The sequence below is a fragment of the Bufo bufo genome, chromosome 2 (genome assembly GCF_905171765.1).
Source record: "Bufo bufo chromosome 2, aBufBuf1.1, whole genome shotgun sequence".
Classification (NCBI taxonomy): Eukaryota; Metazoa; Chordata; class Amphibia; order Anura; family Bufonidae; genus Bufo; species Bufo bufo.
This window is the reverse complement of record NC_053390.1, coordinates 56,826,781-56,850,902: the sequence shown is the minus strand read 5'-3', so window position 1 is coordinate 56,850,902 and position 24,122 is coordinate 56,826,781. Positions and strand designations below refer to the sequence as shown.

At 50.1% G+C, this 24,122-nt stretch overlaps 1 protein-coding gene and 1 long non-coding RNA gene across 6 annotated transcripts in view; one reads left to right on the top strand and one right to left on the bottom strand.

Moving 5' to 3' along the window:
• Positions 1 to 24,122, top strand: part of EPG5 (ectopic P-granules autophagy protein 5 homolog) — a 107,677-nt gene that overhangs the window by 61,895 nt on the left and 21,660 nt on the right. For all 5 annotated transcript variants that reach the window (XM_040421136.1, XM_040421139.1, XM_040421137.1 and 2 more), the window contains exons 31-35: positions 12,493 to 12,706; positions 13,747 to 13,907; positions 15,761 to 15,968; positions 18,254 to 18,329; positions 19,907 to 20,010. In XM_040421136.1, coding sequence (XP_040277070.1) covers positions 12,493 to 12,706; positions 13,747 to 13,907; positions 15,761 to 15,968; positions 18,254 to 18,329; positions 19,907 to 20,010 — 763 coding nt within the window. The remainder of the gene's footprint in view (positions 1 to 12,492; positions 12,707 to 13,746; positions 13,908 to 15,760; positions 15,969 to 18,253; positions 18,330 to 19,906; positions 20,011 to 24,122) is intronic.
• On the bottom strand, positions 384 to 20,689 carry LOC120992273. Its single transcript, XR_005776952.1, has 3 exons — positions 20,679 to 20,689; positions 13,019 to 13,020; positions 384 to 579 (listed from the first exon to the last, which is right to left on the bottom strand). It is a non-coding gene; the product is annotated as an uncharacterized LOC120992273 (long non-coding RNA).

Genomic DNA, 24,122 nt, shown 5'->3' with positions numbered 1-24,122 from the left:
GAGACGCACTAGACCTCTCTGTTCTCCCGGGGTTGAGCTGCGACAGTGCCGGTCACCCGCACTGCTGCCTCCCCCACAGAAGGCAAGGTGGACCAGGGCAGCCCAGCTCCCCTGCATCCCGCCAGCGCAAGGGTCGCCCGCACGCCAAGTCCCTCCCCCGGCGTCCTGCCACTACGGTGCCAGTAGCTGAAGGGGCGACCCTGCTGGAACGGACCGAGGGTGAAGACGGCTATGGTGAGAGATTGGCTTCTCCAGCCCTACGTCCCCCCCCTCCCCCCTCGGTCTCCTGCGTGCCTGACCCTTACCTGGGCCTATGGACCCTTCTGTCCCTGCTAGACCTAGGCTGGCCCTGGGCTGCCGCAGGTCGACATCTGCTCCCTCTCTCCTGGCCTCCAGGACATTGGCACCCTTGTTCCTACAAGAGGAATGCCTAGGGAGCTGCGGAGGTCCGCACCTAGCTGCCCCTGACGGAGGGGTCATGCAGGCGTCCCACCCTCACAGACCCGGTCTCAGGGTCCCCCTCCCTCTTACCGGCCACTACTTCAGGGCCAGAGGGCCCGCGCCTTGCTGCCACTGACCCTCCCTGCTCTCACCGGTCCAGGGGAAAGGTGGTTGTAGCTGCCGGCAGGGGTGAAATCATATGGAGCGCTGTTCTAGGCCAAGGGCCCGCTCCAGGGGTAAAATGGCTGCCGGGTGCAGGGTCCTGACTTCCGGACACCTGGGTGGGCACCGCGGCCTGCAAGGAGCGCTTCAACAGCCCCGGCTGACCGTCGGAACCTTCCGGTCGGCCGGGCGCCGAAGTCTTGTGTTCCACTTCAAGACGATCCCGCTCTATCCGGGTCCCCGGCTCGCGGGGTGGGCACCCGCGGCCGGTATGTGCCGCTCCGTAGGCCCGGCTGGTACTTTAGGTACTTGCGGCCCCGGTCAGCCGGGCGCCGCTAAAAATTTAGGCCCCGGCTCTTCCGGCCCGCGGGGTGGGCACCCGCGGCCGGTATGTGCCGCTCCGTAGGCCCGGACGCTACTTTAAATACTGTGCGGCCCCGGTTCGCCGGGCGCCGCTAAAAATTTAGGCCCCAGCTTCACGGCCTACTAGGCCGCAAAAATTCAGGCCTCTGTTGGAGGGGGCTGGAACTTCTCCAGGCGCGAATTTTTCCCGCCTGGAGGTTCCCCCGCCCACAGAGGATAGGCCTGTATGGGTGGATCTGTGCCCTGTAGGTGGCATCTGCCTCAGTGAGGCTGTGTGTTTAAAAAAAAAAAAAAAAAAAAAATATTTATTATATATATGACTTGTGGGCTGCGCAGGACGCTGCAGCCTCATCTCAGAGTGCTGCCTGTATACATGCCCCCCTTCCATAGGCGGCATGGTGTCGCGCTCCCCGGCTGCGGCGCTGCCAGGTTCTTTTTTCCCCTTCTGGGGTTTTGGTTTTTTTTTTTTTTTTTTTTTTTTTTTTTTTTTTGCCCTCTCCGCGCTACGGCGCTGGTCAAGGTGCATGCTTTTTTTCTGTAGGCAACATTCGTCACCCTCTCCAGTTATGGTGCCTGCCATGTGCAGGACCCCCCTCCTGGGCGGGATACTGCACTCTCCCTAACTGCGGGTTGGCCTTGTGCATGACCCCCCTTTCTTTGGCGGCCTACTGCAGTTTCTCCGGATACAATGCTGGCCATGTGCACGACCCCCTTACATAGGTGGAACACGGCACTCTTACTGGATTCGCTGCTGGCCATGTGCGTGCCCCCCTTCCATAGGCGGAACGCTACACTCTCACTGGATTCGTTGCCGATCATGTGCATGACCCCCTTTTTTAGGCGGAATACTGCATTTTCACCGGATACGGTGCTGGCCATGTGCACGACCCCCTTCCTTAGGCGGAACGCTGCACTCTCTCTGGATTCGCTGCCTGCCATAGGCATGACTCCCTTCTGTGGACGGCATTCGGCACTCTCACTGGATTCACTGCCAGCCATGTGCATGACCACCTTCCATAGGCGATATGATGTACTCTCATTGGATTCACTACCGGCCTTGGGCATGCCTCCTTCCCGGGTGGCGGCATACATATACTCCCTCGGTCGGTGGTTGTTCTCTCGCCTGTACATTGTTGGCCATGTGCATGACCCCTATACATGCACTCTCTCTGGATCCACCGTCGGCCACATCATGACCCCCCTTCCGTGGGTGGTGTACGCACTCTCACTGGATTCGCTGCCGGCCATGGGCATGCCTCCTTCTGGTGGCATACACACATTCTCACCGACTGCTCGCATTCTCCCTGAATGCGATGCTGGCCTTGTGCATGATTCCCCCCCCCCCCTTCCTTTTCTGGGCGGCATACTACGCTCACCAGATACGTTGCTGGCCTTGAGCATGGCCTCTAACATGGGCGGAACGCTTGCGCTCCCCTTGGATACGGTGCTGGCCTTGGCGTGACCACCCCTCTTTCCATGGGTGGAATTTTGCACGCTCACAAGATTCAAGGCTGTCCTTGTATGTGCTGTACTGGACTTGCACATGTTCCCCTTCATTGGCGGAGTAGTTACACTCTCACGAAATTTCGGTGTTGGGTGAATTGTCGCACACTCACTTAATGCTAGGATAGCCCTATGCATGTCCCCCTTTTCCCTAGGTGGACCTCCTGCGTTTCCGCTGGATACTGTGTGGCCATGTGCATGGCGCCTTTCTGGGCGAAGTATGGTATGCCCTACTTCTCTGACGTAGGTCCGGCCTTGGGCATCTCCCCCTTTTTGGGGCAGGCCTTTGCATTCTTGCCCACTGCAGTTTGCCAGGTACATTTCCTCCCTTTCGGGGCGGTCAGTTTGCGTTCCATCGCATTCCATATTAGTCTTGTGCATAACTCCTTTCAGTTTGCACTCCCGTAGATACTGTGGCACTCTGTGGCTGGCCCTCTTCGCGGTGTTATATTTTTGCAGTGAGCGGACGTTCTTGTGCGTTGTTTGGGCCGTGTATGCCTTCTCGTCCTGTAGGTGGGTTGGCCTTCTCACTGCTTACGGGGCTACTCGTACGTAGCCTCCTTCCTCCTGCGACATTCTTTTTCTCTTGGGATACGATGATTGCCGCAAGCCTTGCACTATTCTCTAAGGAGATCATTCTGGTGCAGTGTGGTATGATTCTTTCCGGATTGGCGCCCTCGGTGCTTCAGTCTGATCTGCTACCAGGTTCGGGCGCTCTTCTTGGGGAGGTCACCCAACTTCTCTTGGGTGCTCGCTTATACAGGTCCGGGGGACCTCCACCTTGGGTTCTTCAGGGTATTCGCCTTCTGCGTGGCGGTGAACCGGGCGTCTCTGTGTAGCGGTGTTCTGCTTTTGAGCTGTCCTATGGCCTCTCTGTTGCCCACCCCCCCCTTTTTTTGTTGGAGGGTGTTATACCGGCCTCTGTCTCGCCTGCCTTTTCTCGCCGGCTCTGTTTGACTCCCACTCGGTACAGATCATTCCGATGTGGCGTCTGTTCCGGCCACGCTTCAGAGGCTGTTCCTTCACTGCCCTTCCCTCTGGGGAGAGCATGTTTGTTCATTTGGATGGTTATGGTGTTCCTTTTCAGTCTCCCTTGTCCACACTGGCTGTACTAGCTGTGTGCCTAGTTACCGGGTCTACCGCTTTCTGTCCTCCCGCTGGGTGCAGATTGCGTTTTTTCCATTCTAGGCAATGTTTCGGCTTTGGATTCACCTTCTCGGTAACTTGGGAGGACTACCATTTGGTCAGGATTGTCTTTTGATCTCCCACACCGGAACTGTAGTCTGTCTTCCTGTGGTGGCTACATTGGCTTCGGCTTTAGCCTGTCTTGTCCTGGCGGTTGCTGGGCAGACCCTTCGGTTCCTGTCCGTTTGTCCTTCTGCTTCCCCACTCTGGGGGGATACGGGACAACCTTGCTCGGGGGCCGACGGGACCAGTTCTACCGACTGTTCTACCCGTGTTACTGGTCCGCGCCTGATCATTGGGTTTTCACCCGCTTGCCCAGGCGACTCTAGTGGGCTCGCTAGTGTTCGCTTCTAGCCGAGTTTTCGTCCAGGATCTGTGGTAGGACTTAGGGCTTTACCTGGGGTTCTGTGGGAAGCTGGGCGTTCCCCCACTCTGCCTTTCTCCATGGTTCTGTCTTTCTCCAGTCCGGCCTGGACCTGGGGCTGGGACTCTGTTGCTTGAAGTATCAAGTGTCATTCCTGTCCTTCCTCTTTCAGCGTTCCCCGTCCCTCTGGGCCTGTCAGGAACTTCTTCCATGGAGCGGCTCTTGGGTTCCTTTGTACTGCCCTCCGGTACCGTCCTGGGAACTACATACTGGGCTCTTGGCGCTCCAATTTTTCCTTGGAGCCGTTACAGAAGTTCTCTCTACTCCTTCTGTCCTGTACGGTTGGGTTTTCTGTAGCCATCGTGTCTCTGACGGGTGCCTGAGTGGCGGCCCTTCTTGTTCCGAGCCTTCTGTCTTCCCCCAGGACAGGATTGTTCTCCATTCCGTCTCTTCCTTCCTTCTGAAGGTGGTATTTGTCCTTCATTTCATTGAGGCAGTCGTCCTCCCCTTCCCCCCCCCCCCCCCCGGGAACGGACACTTCACCGATTTGGACGTTGTTTGGGCCTTGCAGTTTTTACTTGGAGATCTCCGACTCTTGTCGAGTTCGGTCTCTTATGTTTCCAGGAGGTCCGAGCAAAGGGTTGACGGCCTCCAGGGTGGCTTTCTTCCGCTTTCTCAGAGTGGCTCTTGTTGTGGTTGCCGCACCAAGGGCAGGGTCCTGCTTTTGGTGTCACCATTCATTTGGCCAGGGCCGTCTGTTTTTTCCTGGGCCGGAGGCTTTAGGCTTCGGCCATCCATTTGTGCAAGGCGGTCACTGGTCTTCCTTGCACACCTTACCGAGTTCTACAGGGTGCATACGCGGGCTTCGGCGTATGCTGCCTTGGGCCGCCTGGTCTGCAGGCGGCGGGTTTTTTTGATGCCTTCGGGTGCTTCGCCTTGGTGCTGTGGTCCCTCCCCCTTTGGACTGCTTTTGAACGTCCCAAGGTCTTCTGTGTCCCCCAAGGAAATTGGGCGAGAAAACGAGATTTTTGTATAACTTACCAGTAAAATCTCTTTCTCGCTCTTTCCTTGGGGGACACAGCACCCACCCATTCTTTGTTCTTCTCTGACTGTTTCCGAGTTTGTTTTACCCTTAGGGTAGTTGGCTTGTTGGTTCCAATTTTTTGGACTTTGCCTTTTCTCACTACTTGGACACGCAACTGGCAGTCTCTCTCTCCAGGCTGAGGGTATAGCTGTGGAGGAGGGGCTTAACAGTCTTCACTTAGTGTCACGCCTCCTAGGGAGATGAGCTATACCCAAGGTCTTCTGTGTCCCCCAAGGAAAGAGCGAGAAAGAGATTTTACTGGTAAGTTATACAAAAATCTCGTTTTTGCGTTATTTGTTGTTTTTAATTCGGTTTTTTTCTACTTACAGGGACAACAGAGGCGCATTAGACCCCTCTGTTTCTCCCGGGGTTGAGTTGCGCCAGTGCCGGTAATTCCGCACTGCCGCCTCCCCCACAGAAGACAAGGTGGACCAGGGCAGCCTCGCTCCCCTGCGTCCCGCCAGCTCAGGGTCGCCCGCACGCCAAGTCCCTCCCCCGGCTTCCTGCCACTGCGGTGCCAGGAGCTGAAGGGGCGACCCCGCTGGATGGATTTGAGGGTGAAGACAGCGTATGGTGAGACAGGCTGCTCCAGCCTCCCCTTCCTCTCCCACCGCTGCTACAGGCCTCCTGGGCTCCCATGGCCACTGTTACTACATGGCCACTGCTACATCGTGCGCCACCCCTCCCCCCCCCCCCCCCGGGCATATATCGGGACCGTTATCGGGCAGGGGAGTTTATCTGGGCAGGTCCTTGGCAGGGACGCTACCTTCAGGGGACGGCTGCAGGAAAAAAGCAAGCCGTCTGCCACATCCAGGCGCGGAGGGGGCCGCTTTCTTGGCGTGAACGGCGCCATTTCAGGCCGGCACTTCATGATCCTTGGGGGTTAAAATCATTTTGCCGCGCGCGCGCGGCTCTGCTTCAGAGCGGCAGAGAGGGGGCGGAGCTTCCTACATGCGCTCCGCTACTTCCGGGTTCATCGCACAGTGCTGCGTGGAATCCTCTCTGCAGTGCGATCCGAAGCCGGTGCTGCTGCCTCTCCTCCACAGCCTCCTCAGTCTGTTCCCCTTACCGCTGCCGCTTGCATCATCCGGGTCTGGTAGGACTTTTAACCCCCTCCGTGCCACAGTACTGTCGCTTGGGTGTTATCCCCGTTTCCTTCCTTGGGGTCTCCCACTTTAAGTGCAACATCTTTGTTCCACCATGTCAGACCCTTCTGCAGCCGCCAAGCCTTGGTACCATGCCTGTACTGCTTGTAGGGAACCCTTTCCCCGGGGGCAGTCTGATCCGCACTGTACTGCATGCCGGGCTCCACCGCAGCCTCAGTCGCCCGCTGTGTCGCTCCCTGCTGCCTCTGACCCGCCTGACTGGGCTAGATCCCTGTCCCAGGCCGTGGAAAGCCTCACTCATGTCGTGGGCCGCCTAATAGACAGGCCGCCTACCCCGCAGGACGCCACTCTTACTGTCGCGCCCTCCGGGTCCACCGCTTCTGCCGCTGCAGCGGGTTCACTCTCTTTTAGTGACCCCTCCCGAGCTAGGCACTCTCAGAAGCGTATTAGAGTAGAGCGAGCCTCCTCCTCGGATGCCTCCCTCTCCCCGCCACGCGTGCGCACCCAGACGAGCCTCTCCTCTCCAAAGGATTCGCTCTCTGAAGGTGAATTGGCGGTTTCAGATTTGGAAATGGACTCGGCCCTGCCGTCCAAGCTAGCCTCAGCGATGGGTCAACTCATCTCTGATATTCGTGACACCTTTAAGGTGCAGGATGATCCCCCTAGCTCGGACGCAGCTAGCGTCTCATTTATCAGACCCAGGCAGGTCTCAAAAGTCTTTCCAATCCACTCTGATTTCTCCTCTGTGGTGTCTAAGGCTTGGGCTCGCCCGGACGCCCGTTTTGTCAACCCCAAGAAGCTGGACATTTGCTATCCTTTTCCAGCAGATGTCGTGGCCACATGGTCTTCCCCACCCAAGGTGGACCCCCCTGTGGCCCGGCTGTCAAAGAACACGGCCATCCCTGTTCCCGACGGGTCCTCTCTTCAGTCAGCGGAGGACCGTCGCATGGAGACCCTTTCTAAGGGCATTTTTGCTGCCTCCGGTTCTGCTCTCAGACCGGTTTTTGCCTCTGCTTGGGCAGGGAAAGCAATTTCCGCTTGGGGTGCGCAGCTGGAACAGGAGTTGGACTCGGACGTCCCTATCCAGGACCTGCGTTCCTTGGCCCAGCTTATTGTTCGGGCCGGGAATTTTGTTTGTGAGGCCTCCCTTGATGCGGGAGCCCTTATTGCACGCTCCTCCGCCCTGGCAGTTTCCGTCAGGAGGGAGCTCTGGCTGAAGGTTTGGAAAGCGGACGCTGCCTCCAAACGTTCCTTGGCGGGGCTACCGTTTGCGGGTTCCCGCCTTTTCGGGGTCCGCCTAGACGAACTTATTTCGGAGGCCACGGGTGGTAAAAGCACCCATCTTCCTCAACCCCAAGCCAGGGGCGCCCCCCGCGGACGCCCTGGTGCGTCTCGTTTTCGGTCCTCCCGCAGGGCCTCTGGGGCTCCCACCACAGCTGCCGCTTCGGCTCCTCCCCAGGACAAACATAGGAAGCCGTTTTTTCGGGCGCAGCCCTCCTGGCGCAAGCCGCAGGCTGCCCGCACACCCGCAGCAAAGCAATCCTCTGCCTGAAGGCGCGCCCCCACCCACCCGGGTGGGGGGCCGGCTCCTCCTTTTCAGGGACGTCTGGTTGGCTCACGTCTCCGACGCCTGGGCCCTCGAAATTGTGTGCTCCGGATACAAAATCGAATTTGCATCCTTCCCTCCAGATCGGTTCTTTCGCTCCCGCCCGCCACGGGACCCGAAACGCGCGGTTGCGTTCTCCGCGGCCGTTCAAGCCTTACTGGACAGGGGGGTGATTACCCCCGTTCCTCTAGAGGAAAGGTTCCAAGGGTTCTACTCGAACCTCTTTGTAGTTCCCAAGAAGGGAGGTTCCATGCGGCCCATTTTGGACCTCAAAAAGCTCAACCGTTTTCTCCTCCTTCGACGGTTTCGGATGGAGTCCCTCCGTTCCGCGGTAGCTTCCCTGGAGCAGGGAGATTTCATGTCTTCCATCGATATACAGGATGCCTACCTCCATGTTCCGGTAGCCCGGTGTCACCATCGCTTCCTCCGATTCGCCGTGGGGGACCTCCACTTCCAGTTTGTCGCCCTTCCCTTTGGGCTGGCAACAGCCCCCCGGGTGTTCACCAAGGTCCTGGCCCCGGTTTTGGCCTTACTCCGTTCCAGGGGTGTTTTTCTGCTACCGTACTTGGACGATATCCTCATCAAGGCTCCGTCCCTTTCTCAAGCGGTTGCCAGCGTGGATCTCACTCTAGAGACTCTGACGAGGTTCGGTTGGGTCATCAACTTCCCCAAGTCCTCCCTTCCCCCCTCCAGACAACTGGTCTTCCTGGGAATGCTTTTAGACACGGGAGCGGCGGAAGTACGTCTTCCCTCGGAAAAACGTCTGATCCTCCGTGGGGCGGTTCGGGGTCTCCTTCTCCACCGTCGACCGTCCTTCCGCTTCTGCATGCGGGTCTTGGGGCAGATGGTTGCCTGCTTCGAGGCGATCCCGTTTGCGCAGTTTCACTCCCGCCCTCTCCAACGGGCGATCCTCTCCTCCTGGGACAAATCGCCGCAGTCTCTGGATCATCCCTTCCATCTATCGCCTCCGGTGAGGTCATCTCTCCGCTGGTGGTTACAGTCCCCTCTTCTGGGCAGGTCTTTTCTGCCACTCAACTGGTTGGTGGTTACAACCGATGCCAGTCTCTTGGGCTGGGGAGGCGTGTTTCCTCCCCGATCCGTCCAGGGCATTTGGTCTCCGTTGGAGTCCAAACTCTCGATCAATGTCCTGGAGCTGAGAGCGGCCTTTTTGTCTCTACGACACTGGACTCATCTGTTGAAAGGTCATCCAGTTCGTGTACAGTCGGACAACGCCACGGCTGTGGCGTACATAAACCACCAGGGGGGCACTCGCAGCGCTGCTGCAATGAGGGAGGTCTCCAGCATTCTCCGTTGGGCGGAAGCCCACGTCCCGGCCCTATCGGCAATTTTTATTCCAGGGGTGGACAATTGGGCGGCGGACTTCCTCAGTCGCACCACTGTCGACCCCGGCGAGTGGTCTCTTCACCCGGAGGTATTCGAGGCCATTTGCCTTCGTTGGGGCATACCGGACGTGGACCTCATGGCCTCCAAGTTCAATCACAAGGTCCCCGCCTATCTGTCCAGGGCCAGGGATCCGGGAGCTTGCGGAGCCGACGCCCTCGTTCTTCCTTGGCGAGGCTTCGCGCGTCCATACATATTCCCTCCCATCCCACTCCTGCCCAAGGTCCTTCGGAAGATCGCGGCGGAAGGCGTCTCGGTAATTCTGGTCGCTCCGGACTGGCCCCGCCGGTCTTGGTATGCCGACCTCATGCTGCTCCTGGCAGACGCGCCCTGGCCGCTGCCCGCCAGGGAAGATCTTCTCTCTCAGGGACCGATCTTCCACCCGCGTTTAAGGTCCCTACGTTTGACGGCGTGGTTGTTGAGACCACCGTCCTGACACGTAGGGGTTTTTCTGCGGACGTCGTCCGCACCATGATCCGCGCCCGTAAGCCGTCCTCTTCTAGGATCTATTATAGGACCTGGAGGACCTATTTGGGGTTCTGTGCCGATCTGGGGATTCCTCCGCTCCGCTTTTCTCTCCCCACCGTTTTGTCCTTCCTGCAGAGCGGACTTGCCCAAGGTCTGGGTCTTAGTTCTTTGAAGGGTCAGGTGTCTGCGCTGTCCATTTTGTTTCAGCGCCCACTGGCCCCCCTTGGTCCTGTCAAGACCTTCCTTCAGGGCGTGGCTCACGCGGTTCCCCCGTACCGGCCTCCGGTACCGCCCTGGGACCTGAACCTGGTTCTCTCAGCGCTCCAGGCTTCTCCTTTCGAGCCTCTGCGGACGGTTTCCTTGCGACTTCTGTCCTGCAAGGTTATTTTCCTTGTAGCCGTCACCTCTCTTCGGAGGGTGTCCGAATTGGCTGCACTCTCCTGTCTGGAACCTTTCCTAGTGTTCCACCAGGACAAGGTAGTTCTTCGTTCGGTCCCTTCCTTCCTTCCTAAGGTGGTCTCCGCCTTTCATCTGAACGAGGACATCGTTCTCCCCTCTTTGTGTCCTTCCCCTTCCCACCCTAGGGAGAGGGAACTTCATCGCCTGGACGTTGTCAGGGCGCTCAAGGTTTACCTGGAGGTAACCAGCTCTTTCAGGCGTACTGACTCGCTCTTTGTGGTTCCGGAGGGGTCGCGCAGAGGGTTGGCGGCATCCAAGGTTGCTATCGCCCGTTTTGTCAAGATGGCTGTTACTGAGGCTTATCTCGCCAAGGGCAAGGTTCCGCCCCTCGGTGTTACCGCTCATTCCACTAGAGCGGTCGGGGCTTCCTGGGCTCAGAGAAATCGGGCTTCTACGGAGCAGATTTGCAAGGCGGCCACTTGGTCCTCCTTGCACACCTTCACCAAGTTCTACAGGGTGCATACTCATGCGTCGGCTGACGCTGCTTTAGGCCGTCTGGTGTTGCAGGCGGCAGTTGATTGATGCCTCTGGTGTTGGTCTAGTTTGTTCTGGTCCCTCCCTTCTGGGACTGCTCTGGAACGTCCCATGGTTTCCTGTGTCCCCCAAGGAATATGGGCGAGAAAAGGAGACTTTTGTATTACTTACCAGTAAAGTCTCTTTCTCGCTCTTCCTTGGGGGACACAGCACCCGCCCTTCATTTGGGTTTACAGTTGTGGTTCCGGCTTGGTTGCCCCCGTTGGGGCTTGACGGTTCTTTTTTCCGGTTGGTGGTTATCTTTCACTACTTGGACACGCAACTGGCAGTCTCTTCTCCAGGCTGAAGGGTATAGCTGATGGAGGAGGGGCTTACAGCTTTCACTTAGTGTCACGCCTCCTAGGGAGCAGAGCTATACCATGGTTTCCTGTGTCCCCCAAGGAAGAGCGAGAAAGAGACTTTACTGGTAAGTAATACAAAAGTCTCCTTATTTCCAAATAACATATAGGGTACAGTGTCCCCATTTGAAGCTCCGTCTTCTCTAAAAAGAATATGTTAGATGGGGACTTATCCATGTCTCAAACCTCCGATCGCAGCAGCATTCCGAGAAGCCGTTCGTTCCCTTTAGTAGTCTTGGTCCCTCTAAAGGAACTGTGGCTACTACAGCAGTAGTTCCTTCCTTTGGAGGCCTGCAGGTGGCAGGGCTCTGTAGGAACATATTGCAACTCCCATAGGTTGCAATGGTTATTTATTACAGTGTATGGGATAATCAGTCTAACAGTCACTTTTTGAATTCCCTAAGGGGACTTAAAATGTGTAAAAAAAAAGTAGTAAATATATAGATCATTTGCACTGCCGTTTCTCAGGATACCTGAACTGCTTTATCCTGTGTGGTGAACGAAAAAAAAAATCAAAATGGCGCATTCATTGTTTCTGTTGTTGAATAAAAAGTGATCAAAGGCATACACACTAAAATGTTATCACTAAAAACTACAGATCATCCCCCAAAAAATAAGGCCTCACTCAGCTCCATAGACCCAACTATAAAAAAAGTTATGGTGGTCAGAATATGGTAATGCAAATCAAAAATCATTTTTTCAAAGTTTTTATTTGTTTTAAGTAATAAAACACATGAACCTGGTTGAATTGACCCAGAGAGTGAAGTTAACAGGTCAGTTTTACCGCATAGTGAAAGCTGTAAAAACCCATAAAGCTATGGAGAAATTGTTTCCCCCCCCCCCCTAATTCTACCCCATTTGGAATTTTTTTCCATCTTCCCACTAACATCATATGCAATATTAAATGGTGCCATTAGAAGGTACAACTTGTCCCGCAAAAAACAAGCCCTTGTACGGCTATGTGAACTAGGAGTAAAAAAGTTATGGGTTTGGGAAGGCCGAGAGTTGAAAAAAAACAGAAATGAAAAATGGAAATAGTTAAGGCTACTTTCACACTAGCGGCAGGCTGTTCCGTCGGGTGAACAGCTTGCCGGATCCGTCCTGCCACTAGTGACCGTGTGCCCCCGGACTACTGCTCCGTCCCCGCTGACTATAATGTGTGTGTGTGGGGGGGGGGGGGGGGGGGGGGCGGCGGCGGAGTTCCGGAGAGGCACGGCAGCGCACGGCGATAGGCTGCCGAAATAAATGTTGGACATGTCGTAGTTTTATTCCGGCAGCCTCTCGCCGTGCCTTGCCGGAACTCCGCCCCCATTATAGTCAATGGAGACAGAGCGGCAGTCCGGGGGCACACGGTCACTAGCGGCAGGACGGATCCTGCAAGCTGTTCACCCGACGGAGGTCCGTGCCGCTAGTGTGAAAGTAGCCTAAGAGGGTTATAATACTCACGTTACAGATCTTCTCATATTGTTGTTTTCCAGTTTGATCTCAACCACTGGTTGAACTCTGCAAAGCCCTCCATGTCTGAGCGGAGAAAACTTCTGGAGTCCGTGCACCTGGCTCTGACCCTGTGTGGCCTGACACCTGACGAAGATCTGCTGATGCCTTTCAATATTTTCTGCAAGCACTGGAGCTCGATCCTACGCTACCAGTTCCCCGACCATTACAGTGACTGCCTGAGGCTGCTCATGCAAAGTGAGCCTCTCTCTTTATGCCTCCACCATAGATATATAGCGGTCATTTGTTGCTATAGCATGCGGTTGGCTTTATTAATCAGTGCAATATCTATGAGGGAATAAAAGGCAGAAAACTGATAAAGGGCCTAATGGGGCAGATCACACATACATGCATACGTGGCCTTAAGGTATATTATTAGGTATGGTGCCAGAAGAAGCAGCACTGGCTTCAGAGGGGCAGGAAATCACATCTATCTTTCATATACCGTTTTCCTATAGGTTCCAGAGGTTTTGGCAAATTTTACCTTAATTGGATATTCCCATCTCGTACCACTAAGATGTGTCCAGAGGTTGGACCCCAGATCATGAGAATGAAGGGGCAGCTTAGACACCGCACCCCTTTGAAAATTTTCCCTGCACCGCCACGCTCTGACCACCCAGCTGAGCTGAGAACTGCAGCGTGGCCCCATTCACTTAGCAAGGGCCCATCTGTGCAGGGAAAAACAGAGGGATATAATACTGTTTCAGCTCTGCATCCCCTTCATTCTCAGGATCGGTGAGACTCCCGCCAGTCATGAAGTGATGGCATTTACCTAGTGATAAGGGAATGCCCCTTTAAATGCATCACTTTGCAGTACAGAAGTTCTGTCTAAGGGCTCATGCACACAACCGTGCCGTTTTTTGCGGTCCGCAAATTGCGGATCCGCAAAAAACGGATGCCGCCCGTGTGCCTTCCGCAATTTGCGGAACAGAACAGGAGGCCCTTTATAGAAATGCCTATTCTTGTCTGCAAAACGGACAAGAATAGGACATGCCTTTGTAATTTTTGCGGGGCCACGGAACGGAGCAACGGATGCGGACAGCACACAGAGTGCTGTCCGCATCTTTTGCGGACCCGTTGAAATGAATGGTTCCGTATACGGACCGTATACGGAATCAAAATACGGCCCGTATACATGAAACGCAAAAAACGCTCTTGTGCATGAGCCCTAAGTTAGTGGCAGTAGAAATCTGTGATGAATTCAGCTCTTAGATTCTATCTCCTCTTATCCCTTGCAGGTTCCTCAGAGCAGCTGCTCAGCCCGGAGTGCTGGAAAACCTCCCTGAAGGCTGTGGGATGTTACACCCCAAGAGTCCTGCCAAACACCGTGAAAGTGGATTCCAAGGATCCCCTCATCTTTCCGAACTGCACTAACAAGATGATGCTGTCAGCAGAGCAGGTATCGGGCTGCTGGTTGTCAGATAGTTCTGCATCTGCTTGAGCGCAGTCACTTCGCATTGTGCATTGAGACCCCCTCTCTTTATTCAGAAGGTCATTCTGGAAAAGCATGTCCATGTCCAATGTCATTTTCCTCAATGCAATTACTCCAGAAAACAGATGAAAAAATCTTCCACGATGTCTTTCACACCTGCATGGCTTCTTCTAGGGCTTCAGGAGATGTGGGCAGATATCATTTTGTCATTTTCATGCCTGTAGTCCATAGTGAGACCTTCAGAACTGTTCGTAGACCCTGCTGGTCTGCTGACTCCCTGTTTCTGCCACTATTTCTGCATCTTTAGCTGTATGGGTGGAGATATTACAAGCTGCTAAAACTATCTTCATCATCATCGCAGTATTTTTATGCAACATACTGGGGCACATTTACCAAGACCGGCTTTTTACGCCAGTTTTAGTTTCCCGGATTATAGAAAAATATATGGCAAGAGGAATTTATCAAAATTAGATCACTGCAAAGGAAATATTCCCTTCTAAAACTTAACTTTTATTAAATATAGGTTAGAAAATATATAGAAGAAAAACAACAATTGAATAAGTAGATAATCAAAAATGTTCTATTGCCCGCATATTACATCTGTGGTGGCCATGCAATATATTAGTGACCTTCAATCAATGGTGGAAAAAAAAGAGTTGGACATAGCAAAGCAAACGGTTCTGTAGTACCGGATAATACTTGAAAATGCTGCCACCTTGAAGAATAGAGTCGGGAGTAGATCCATCCCTGCAGCTACCCCTGCCTGAAAGCGAAGCACCCGCCCCGAAAGTGGCGACCCCACTTATCGGTGGCTAAGCCCTGCTATGTCACCTAGAAGCCCCTAAAAATGACTCTTCATATGCTTTGTAAAAGGCAGTCTTAGTTTCCCTCTCTTTACTGCCGCTAGATATGTCTATTTTATGACATCGTTATAAATTAGGCACGTTTGTGGCAGTCTATGCCCCCTGAAGTAAAAACTACAACAGCCCCTGTCTCCATACGTAAATGTAAGTCCCAGCTCCAGCATGGCCGCCGGCATGCCCCCACCCCTGTCACGCCCAACTGGCGTATTAAGATGCAAAACCGGCCCTGCGCCAAAATTGTGTCGCACGGCCGGGCGAAAAAGGGGACTCGTGACACTTTTTACGTCTAAAAGTGTTGCAAGTCCATTAATAAATGTGGCCCACTTGTGTTATCAGCATGCGACATGCAGCAGAGCCCTAAAGCAGAGCTGTCAATCACACTGCATCTGGCCCACTGTTATTGTAAAGGGATTGACTGGGCATATTCTACCGTCCCAATCTGACATCGAGCCTGCACAGACGCAACAGTACGCTGGACAAGACAGCTGACGAGGCACCCGCCCAAAGCTCAGCGGGTATCATGCACGTGTTGTCATGCTTTTGCCTTGGCAGTAATGCCCCCAGCATGCAGTTGTCTTTCCATGCCCGATGTCTTATCAGACGGGTCGGTTTCCCTTGACAACCCCTTTAAGTCCATTTTCTCAGCATTGTATTGCTTGCAGAAATGACACTGGTCTTCAAAAGCATGTAGTAACATCATTACCTACATAGCTTTTCAGGTACTGTGACCGATCATTAGGGGACAGATCACACAGGTTGATGCAGGTCGTATGTTGTCACCCATTGCACGTATGGTCAAAACATGGTAAAGTGCAAGAAGAAGAATCGGGCATGTTGAAATCTAACATGCCTGATCCTGCTTTGTCCCAACATCTGCTGTCAGGGTAGAATCAAGGAACATCTACACAGTAGATTTTCTTACTTCGATGCAAAATTGTCTTTGCTGTTTCTTTACAGGTTCTGGAGACTATTAAGTGGCTTTCAGAATTTTTCAGCAAGTGTCGTCTATCTAAACCAGACTTTCAGAGCTTCGGTTTGCTGTCAAAGTGGAGTCCGTACATCCCTGAGGTGAAGACCTTCCTGGAGTATCTAGTGAAGAGTCACATCGACTTTGAGGTGCTCAGCATCAAACAAGAATTAATGGGAAGTCCCACAGTTCAGGCAGGTAATACACACGCCTTATTTGCTTGGGCATTAAGCTGGGTTTGTATGGCACCAAGTAACAGATGTACAATATCTACAGATGCAGTAAAGCTGTCATATAGTTTAGCTTTTGCCAGTAGTGTACTCAGCAAGGTAGAAGTGGATTTCCATATGAAACATTTTCCCGGTGTTGCACATGACGTTCATCTGCAGTGTTGCTTTTTCTGTTTGAATCATTAAAGGAAAGTTAGGTGAAGGTTCCATTTAATAAGATTCTTTAAAGGGGTTGTCCACCAAGGACACCTCCCTTTCCTAAGGCAGCTCCACTAATGGTGGACTGGCTGCAAGGAATCAGCTGGTATCACAGAGGTAAGTTGTGGACATTAAAGTGTCCTCCAATGCTAGAGCCAGTATTTGCAGTCACTCTGGTTAAAGAGGTTCTTCAGGAATTAAGAAAAAAAAATTACTTAAATATTACTTTATTATAAATGTATTCCCAAATACCTTTCATTAGTTATAAAGTCTTGTTTGGTTTAGGGAGCAATCATCAGGAGAAATAAAATGGCTACCACCCTTTTAGTACACATAAAACCTGTCCTAATCACACAGCAGGACAAGTTACTTCAGAACACTGAGCTAAAGGGCTGCCTCATCCTCCTCTCTGCTCTGCTTGTCAGGGAATATGATCCTGAATACAGTTGATAAGATCTTCAGCTGCATCTAAGTAGGAATGGAGTTCATGAGGAGACATGATGTACAGAGAGGAGGTGGGATGTGGCTGATGAGCAGCACCTCTTGTATGCAGTCTCCATTACCACAGCTCCACATTACCACAGTCTGTCCTGTCCGTCCTCTTTGCACGTCATGTGTCCTCATGAACTCCATTCCTAAAGAGATTCAGCTGAAGATCTTATAAGTTGTATTCAGGATCGTAATCCCTGACAAGCAGAGCAGAGAGGAGGATGAGGCAGCTCTTTAGCTCAGTGATGTGAAGTAACTTGTCCTCCTGTGTGATTAGGACAGGTTTTGTGTGTACTAATATAGGACGGCAGCCATTTTATTTTTCCTAATGATTGCTGCCTAGACAAACGAGCCATTATAACGAATGAAAGGTATTTGGGAATATATTTATAATAGAAGTAATATTTAAGTATTTTCATTTTCTTAATTCCCGGAGAACCCCTTTAAGAGAATGAAGTCTTTAGCAGAGAACAAGAGGCAGCCTACAGAAATGACTATGCTGAATCTGCATGGGGTTGTACAAATATCCTACACGGGAACACGGCAGCAGACACAGTGGTTGACATGTACTAAACACAAAAAAGTGCGTCAGATTTGTGTAAAAAGTTTGCAGCTTCTCTTGTCACTTATCATATTTGAAGGCAAAGAGAACAGAGGACTTGGTCTCCAAGGGGAAGTAGTTTAGGTAAAATGTATTAAATGGAACAAATTTGAATGCAATTCTTACACGTGCTCATAGCAGCCATTATGTGATTTTCTGACTGGTGTACAATCCCAAATGCACCATTTATTGAGAGCTGGTTGTCTTTTCATAAATTTAGCACACATCACCCTGACTAGCTCTTTTAGTTAGACTGGTGTAAAGCTGGCCATACACTTGACATAACTGCGGCCAATAGTAATCTCTCCTGATCCCCAACGTACATGCATGCTCAGCCAGATAGGAGAGGGGAGAAAGCCGCACTTGTAGCAACTTATTTTTCCTGACAGCAAAAGGGTTGAGCATGTTGAAATCCAGATGCCCGATCCTTCCCTCTCTGTACCTCCGCCATCTGTGGAGAGTCAGGAGATGAGGGGACAATGGCGAGAAGTACATGATTAGTGACCTGCAGGGTCTTTCTTCTCTGAAGTATTATTTATGTTTTAGTGCTCTGTATTCACCATCATACAGATTATTAGGTTTCAGATCCTTTTGTATATGTGGTAAACTTACTGGCCCAGATTAACTATCCCTATAGATGGTGTAACCTTAGACCGGCCGTCTAGATTTATCACAGGGGTCAGGCTGGAGGATACATGCGGTTCCGGGACAGACACTGTTCTCTGACTCTGTACCAGATAATGGTTGGCTTAGCTCGTGACATATGTTTGCATCTCAATTGTGGTGCAAAGCCAAATGGGACACTGTGGGCACACCCCGTTCTGCTAAGCCCCGCCCCCTTGAAGAGCATGCTGGGGGGAAAGTGTCGATTGTAGAATCCCTAGATGCTCCAAATTGCTCTGTGATTTTTGGTGCAGATACATTAGTATTAACTAACCAAGCTCTTGTCCTGTTCTCCTCTTCAGTGCTGAAGTCTCTACATTCAGAAGTCACAGAGCTCTTCAAGCCGTGGATAATGGTCCTAGATAAGGATGATAACAGGTAGGATATCAACGACAACACTGCATTCTTCACCTGAAATAAAAGAGTAAGGGTGGGTTCGCACTAGCGTTATGCCATTCGATTATAGGTTCCGTTTGTACTGGAATTCCTGAACGGAATGCAAAACGGAAGCCTTTAAGAGACATTAATAGAAGTCTATGGGCAAGCATAACGGATCCGTCTGGTTTCCGTTATGCAGGATGGATCAAAACGGAAAGCCTCCAGCAATTCTGTTACAAACGGGACCTTTAACGGAATGCCATAATGCTAGTGCGAACCCACCCAAACATTTCTTACAGTTAGGGTCCATTCACATGTCCGAAATTCTGTTCTGCATTTTGCGGAACTGAAATTGCGGACCCATTCATTTCTATGAGGCCGCACGATGTGCTGGCCCGATCCGGAAATGTGGACCCGCACTTCCGGGTCTGCAATTCTGTTCCCGGAAAAAAATAGAACATGTCCTATTCTTGTCTGCAATTGCGGACAAGATTAGGCATATTCTTTTATAGAGATGGCGATGTGCGGTCCGCAAAATGCGGAACGCACATTGCCGGTGTCCGTGTTTTGGGTCAGTTCACACGGCTGATTTAATCCTGTAAGGATCCAAGCTGATTTTTCTGCCTCAAAATTAGGCACGTTTTTGGATGTGTATTTTTCTGTTTCCCATGAATTACAATGAGAAAATCGGCACTGATTCTGCCCCATGGTAGGGCATGCTGCTGCTTTTTTACACGTGCTGACTCCCATTGAAATGAATGAGAAGCAATTTACAGGCGTAGTACGCGTCAAAATACGCCCAAAAACAGTCGTGTGAACTGACCCTTAAGATTACATACGACTTCCATCATAATGAAGAATTTTCAAGCAATGTATGTACTCTCGGCCTTGTGTATCATAAAGTGACCCATCCAAATGGGCTTATTGTTCATTTGTGCAAAAAAATTAATCAGTGTTCATTCTAGAAGCTGACATAAACATAGGCGTATTTCGGCAAAACCCGTATAGTTTTTGGCAGGACCCGCTAACGCTCTCATTTGAATGGTATGAATCTTTCAACAGCGGAGGCTGGCTGCAGGTATCAATTAAAACTTAGGGATTCCCAGAAAAGCCCTCCTAAGCCTAGGTGGCATTCATTGTTAGCAGCATGGCCAGGGTTCATGTGAAGCTGATACACCCTATAGTCAATGCTGTGCACCATGGGATGAAGATAAAAGGGCTTCCTGGGCAATGAAGGGTCTAGCTGACCAGACAAGATGGAGAATCAGTTTCTTAGTCTTGCCAGGGCCACTGAAATTCCGAAGAATGTTGGGGAATCTGTAGTGCAGCGCGTGTACTGTGCCGTGTGAAACTGTGGGCCCACTTCTGGCTCAGGAGCCCACCACGGGATTCACATGTTCCCCTGTGGGTCTGAACTCGTAAAGAGGGTTCCAGAAAATCATTGTAATTAAATGTATGAAAGATTTCTTTTATATTTTCTGTTATCCGTTCAAAATCTCTGCTGGCAGTCGTGGAATGAAAAATGTGTGATATTGTCTGCTCTGTACAGTCAGCATGTTCTCTGTCCTTTTCCTCAGTAATCAGCGTTGCTATCCCTGGCTGGAAAGTGACACCCGCACCGCGGTCATATTGGTCCAGCTATTCTTTGACTGTATTTTGACGCTGCATCACAAGTTTCAGGGTGAGTGCAGGGGTTCTAACATGTGAGGACAGTGATTTCAGTGAAGATGATGTGTATTAGCTATTTTCTCGAATTACATGAATTAGCGGTTTATGGTCATGTTTCCATCAGTTTCATAGGCTTTGAATAGAGGGGCAGTGCACATGCTCGATTGCCGCTCCTTCCCTACATGTGCCATGAGGAGGAACAGCGAACTCTGAACCCCTATTCTAGTGATTGTTGGGGAGACCTCAAGCAATAATGCATTAGGTGATGGTTTACTAGCCAGTGGTGTTGGACGTGGACACCAAGGGGTATGGACGTAGTACAGAACAGCATGTTACATAGAGGTTAACATGGCAAGACTGGCTGGAGGTACAACTTTGCAGGGGTAACTGTGAACGAGGGAAGATTCCACGTCCACATGGAGCATATTCGTCCCTCCGACAGTAGAGACATCTTCCTACAGTGTGCCAAGGAGAGCGAAAAGAAGAAATGGCATCTCGATGGAACTGAAATGTCAGCCAGCTCGCTTTGTCCACAATTATGGAAAGGAGCGTTAACATGAAAACTCTAGGATGAATCATAGACAATGAACAACACCTTAAGGTCATCTTAAAGGGGTTATCCAACCCATATAATGTCCCCCCTAATGCCCGAGCCCCTCATACTGGTCATACTTACCCCACTCACTGGCACCTTGTCGGTGGGTAATAATTCAATTAAGAATTATTAATTATGGTCATAAAAATAATTAACCATAAAAAAATTAAATTTATAAAATTTGTCATAAATTCTTAAAATCATGACCTGGTGAATTGTAGACAACCTAATTGATACAATTCACATCGGAGTCCGACTATTTCCTCAGATAAATAAGTTCTTTTTGACGTGAGATGATGTTAATGATAAAATGTAGTTTTGCATTATACAATAATACACAGGTATTATAAAAATATGCAGATTTATTGGTTACAAGATTATAAACATATATAAGTAAATAAACACAAAGATACATGCAAATGAATATATATATCATTAATATAAAGCATTACAGCTTAACAATACATGTGAGTGGAAATAACTTGTCACATTATAACCAAGCTATTATTAGGTTAGGATATCAAAGTAGGAACATAAGTTATATACATTACTTCTGTTCAGAGAAAACCTCATGATATCAGGATGGGAATGTCTAATCCTAGACATCAATATAGAATGCTGAATACATTCTGCCCCCCCCCTAACCAACTACACATCACATGGCTTCAAGATGGGCAAATCCATCCAAGGATATAACTTAGAAGAGATAACTGTATCCTTCCCCCCATCCTGGACTATTTTCACACATATAACTTTGGTAAGATTATTAAGACAAATAACAGGGATCTAGGATCTTAAATGGAAAGGACTTGACGTCTTTCCTGTGAGAATTCATCACTTAGCTTGGCGAAGAATGTTCTATCAAAATATATATATATATATATATATATATATATATATATGCATATATAAAAGCAATCATTTAATGCTTTGCTAGATTATGAGTCTAGATTCTTCTGCAGGTAGAATGAAGCCTCACAATATCCTAAGACTACATCTCAATATGGAGATGATCAATTAATTTAATTATTTATTTATTCGCCAATCTAGATGGTATAATTTCACCCACACTATCAAATTAGTCTTAATAAAATGAAATATCATTTTCTGTGTCTCTTACCAAGTCCTAGCAGGAATCTCACTTCTGCTCCTAGGAAAGCTGGGTGGTCCATCATAGCGCATCTCATTATGGCTTTCATCTTGATAGACCCCTCTAGAGAGCTCAACTTCTCTTCTTCTCTCTCTTTTGTGTATGGCTTATGATCACAAACTCATCAGTTAGACACACCTTCCCAGTTTGGATTTTTCCAATCATTGTCGGATGGGCGTGACCATTGATAAAATGTGACATCATAACCCTACCCCGAATGCATTTTTGCTACTGTTGTAATGTCACCTATTGATACCTAGGTGGCACTGCTGTATAAGCTATCTGCATCATAGTATAAAGGGTTAACTTATGTAAGTCTGAATATACATTTTGACCTTAGAAGCTTTAATTCAAAGCCATAGGGATTAATTCTGACACTTGTAGCAATTAGAGACAGACCTCTAGGCGTCTCTCTGAATGTCTCTCACACTGTTTATTTGTGGATCGTAAATGCCCTTGTTTTCTCACAGAGATATCAGTACCTCCTCTGTCATACCAAAGATGTGATTAATTGTTACAAAACACACATCTTCACAGACACTCTTTTTTTTTGAGACAGATATTCTGCTAATGAGAAATATATATATATACTGGATACATGTTGTCTTCGTAACATATAACAATCCAATATAAACAAATATATATATATGTCCTACTGATTGTCTTATGCTAAGGACTAACTAAGGCTCAATAAATGAATACACACATATTATATATTTTGCTTCATTAATAAATGCCTAATTGTATAGGTAATTATCACCAGCTGCTTCTTATCTTATCTCCCGTCATAAATTTATAAGTAGACATCTTCTCAGACTGGTACATTCATGAGAAAAATAACACTAAAACTTTGTGTGACCTTAATTTGGCCTACTCAAGACATACAAAATTGCAACTATAGTCGAGCATGGCTCTCAAAGGCAATGAAGATCCATCTTGACAATAATGAATTGGATATGAATGTATTTACCTATGAAAAGGCACAACAACCTGCGTCACTTCTGATGCCGGCAAAGTGGGGGGGTGGTATCAGCCAATAGCACCCGTGATGCAACAAAACCGACTCACCCCACCCCCACCCCCGGCCAGCTGTTTTGATCCGTGCGACAAGGAGATGCAGTATCCGGCATCAGAGGCGACACGGGTGCTGGGGAGCGGGGCAAGTAAGTATGAGGGGCCCAGGCATTAGGGAGGACATTATACGGGTTGGATAAGGGAATCCTTCACCAGGATCTTGGACTATTTTCTGCGGGAATACATAAGGAGTACTACAGATAAAACTATTTTTTATTTTCCTTCTGCCGTTTCTCCGCATTTAAAGTTGCGCTGAAACACCTTGTCAGGACTGCTGTGCATGCGCATAGGAGTCCTCTCTATTATTATAGCACATCAGCGCAGCTTTGAGTGCTAGGTGGTGATCTGGTCTCCTTATGTGCAGCACTACTCGTGTATTACTGCAGGTGATAGTCTACAATCGAGTTGACAGATTCCCTTTAAAGAGCATCTCTAAGCAGGGTCGACCCTATTAATCCATTCATAGTGCCTGGTAGAGTTAATCTTGCTGAGTAAAATTTCTCATTCATGTTCCTTTGTTGAGCCATGTCTGAAAAAAATAGCTTTTAATTAGGCTCCATTCACACGTCCGTGGTGTGTTGCGGACCCGCAAATTGCGGATCCGCAACACACCCGCCCGGCACCCCTATAGAAATGCTTATTCTTGTCCGCAGCTGCGGACAAGAATAGGAAATGTTCTATCTTTTGCGGAGCTGCGAAGCTGCATCCATTCCGTCCCCCTAGAGAATGAATGAGTCCGGATCCGTTCCGCAAATTAGCGGAACGGATGCGGACCCATTTGCGGACGTGTGAATGGAGCCTTGATTTGTAAGTGATGTTTTGGGAGCCCCCTGGAGCACTTCTGTGCAATTGTGTCGCTGCCAAGCCCTGTTAGTCGCCAGGTGGGGGGCAGAGCTTGGGTGCAACAACAGCAATGGTGACGCTCTTTTTGTGCCAAAAGCCTAATTTACATATTAAGAAAAAGTATCATAATTCGGGAACAGAGCCCCAGACCAACAAAGGAAAAACGGCATTTTAATGAGACAAATCATAACTGTGTCAATGCAAACAGCTGGATCAGAAGGTCGCTGGTGACAGATCCCCTTTAAGGCACAGGTTATTTTGCTGACGATGCGCAGTATTACATAGAAACATAGAAACATAGAATGTGTCGGCAGATAAGAACCATTTGGCCCATCTAGTCTGCCCAATATACTGAATACTATGGATAGCCCCTGGCCCTATCTTATATGAAGGATGGCCTTATGCCTATCCCATGCATGCTTAAACCCCTTCACTGTATTTGCAGCTACCACTTCTGCAGGAA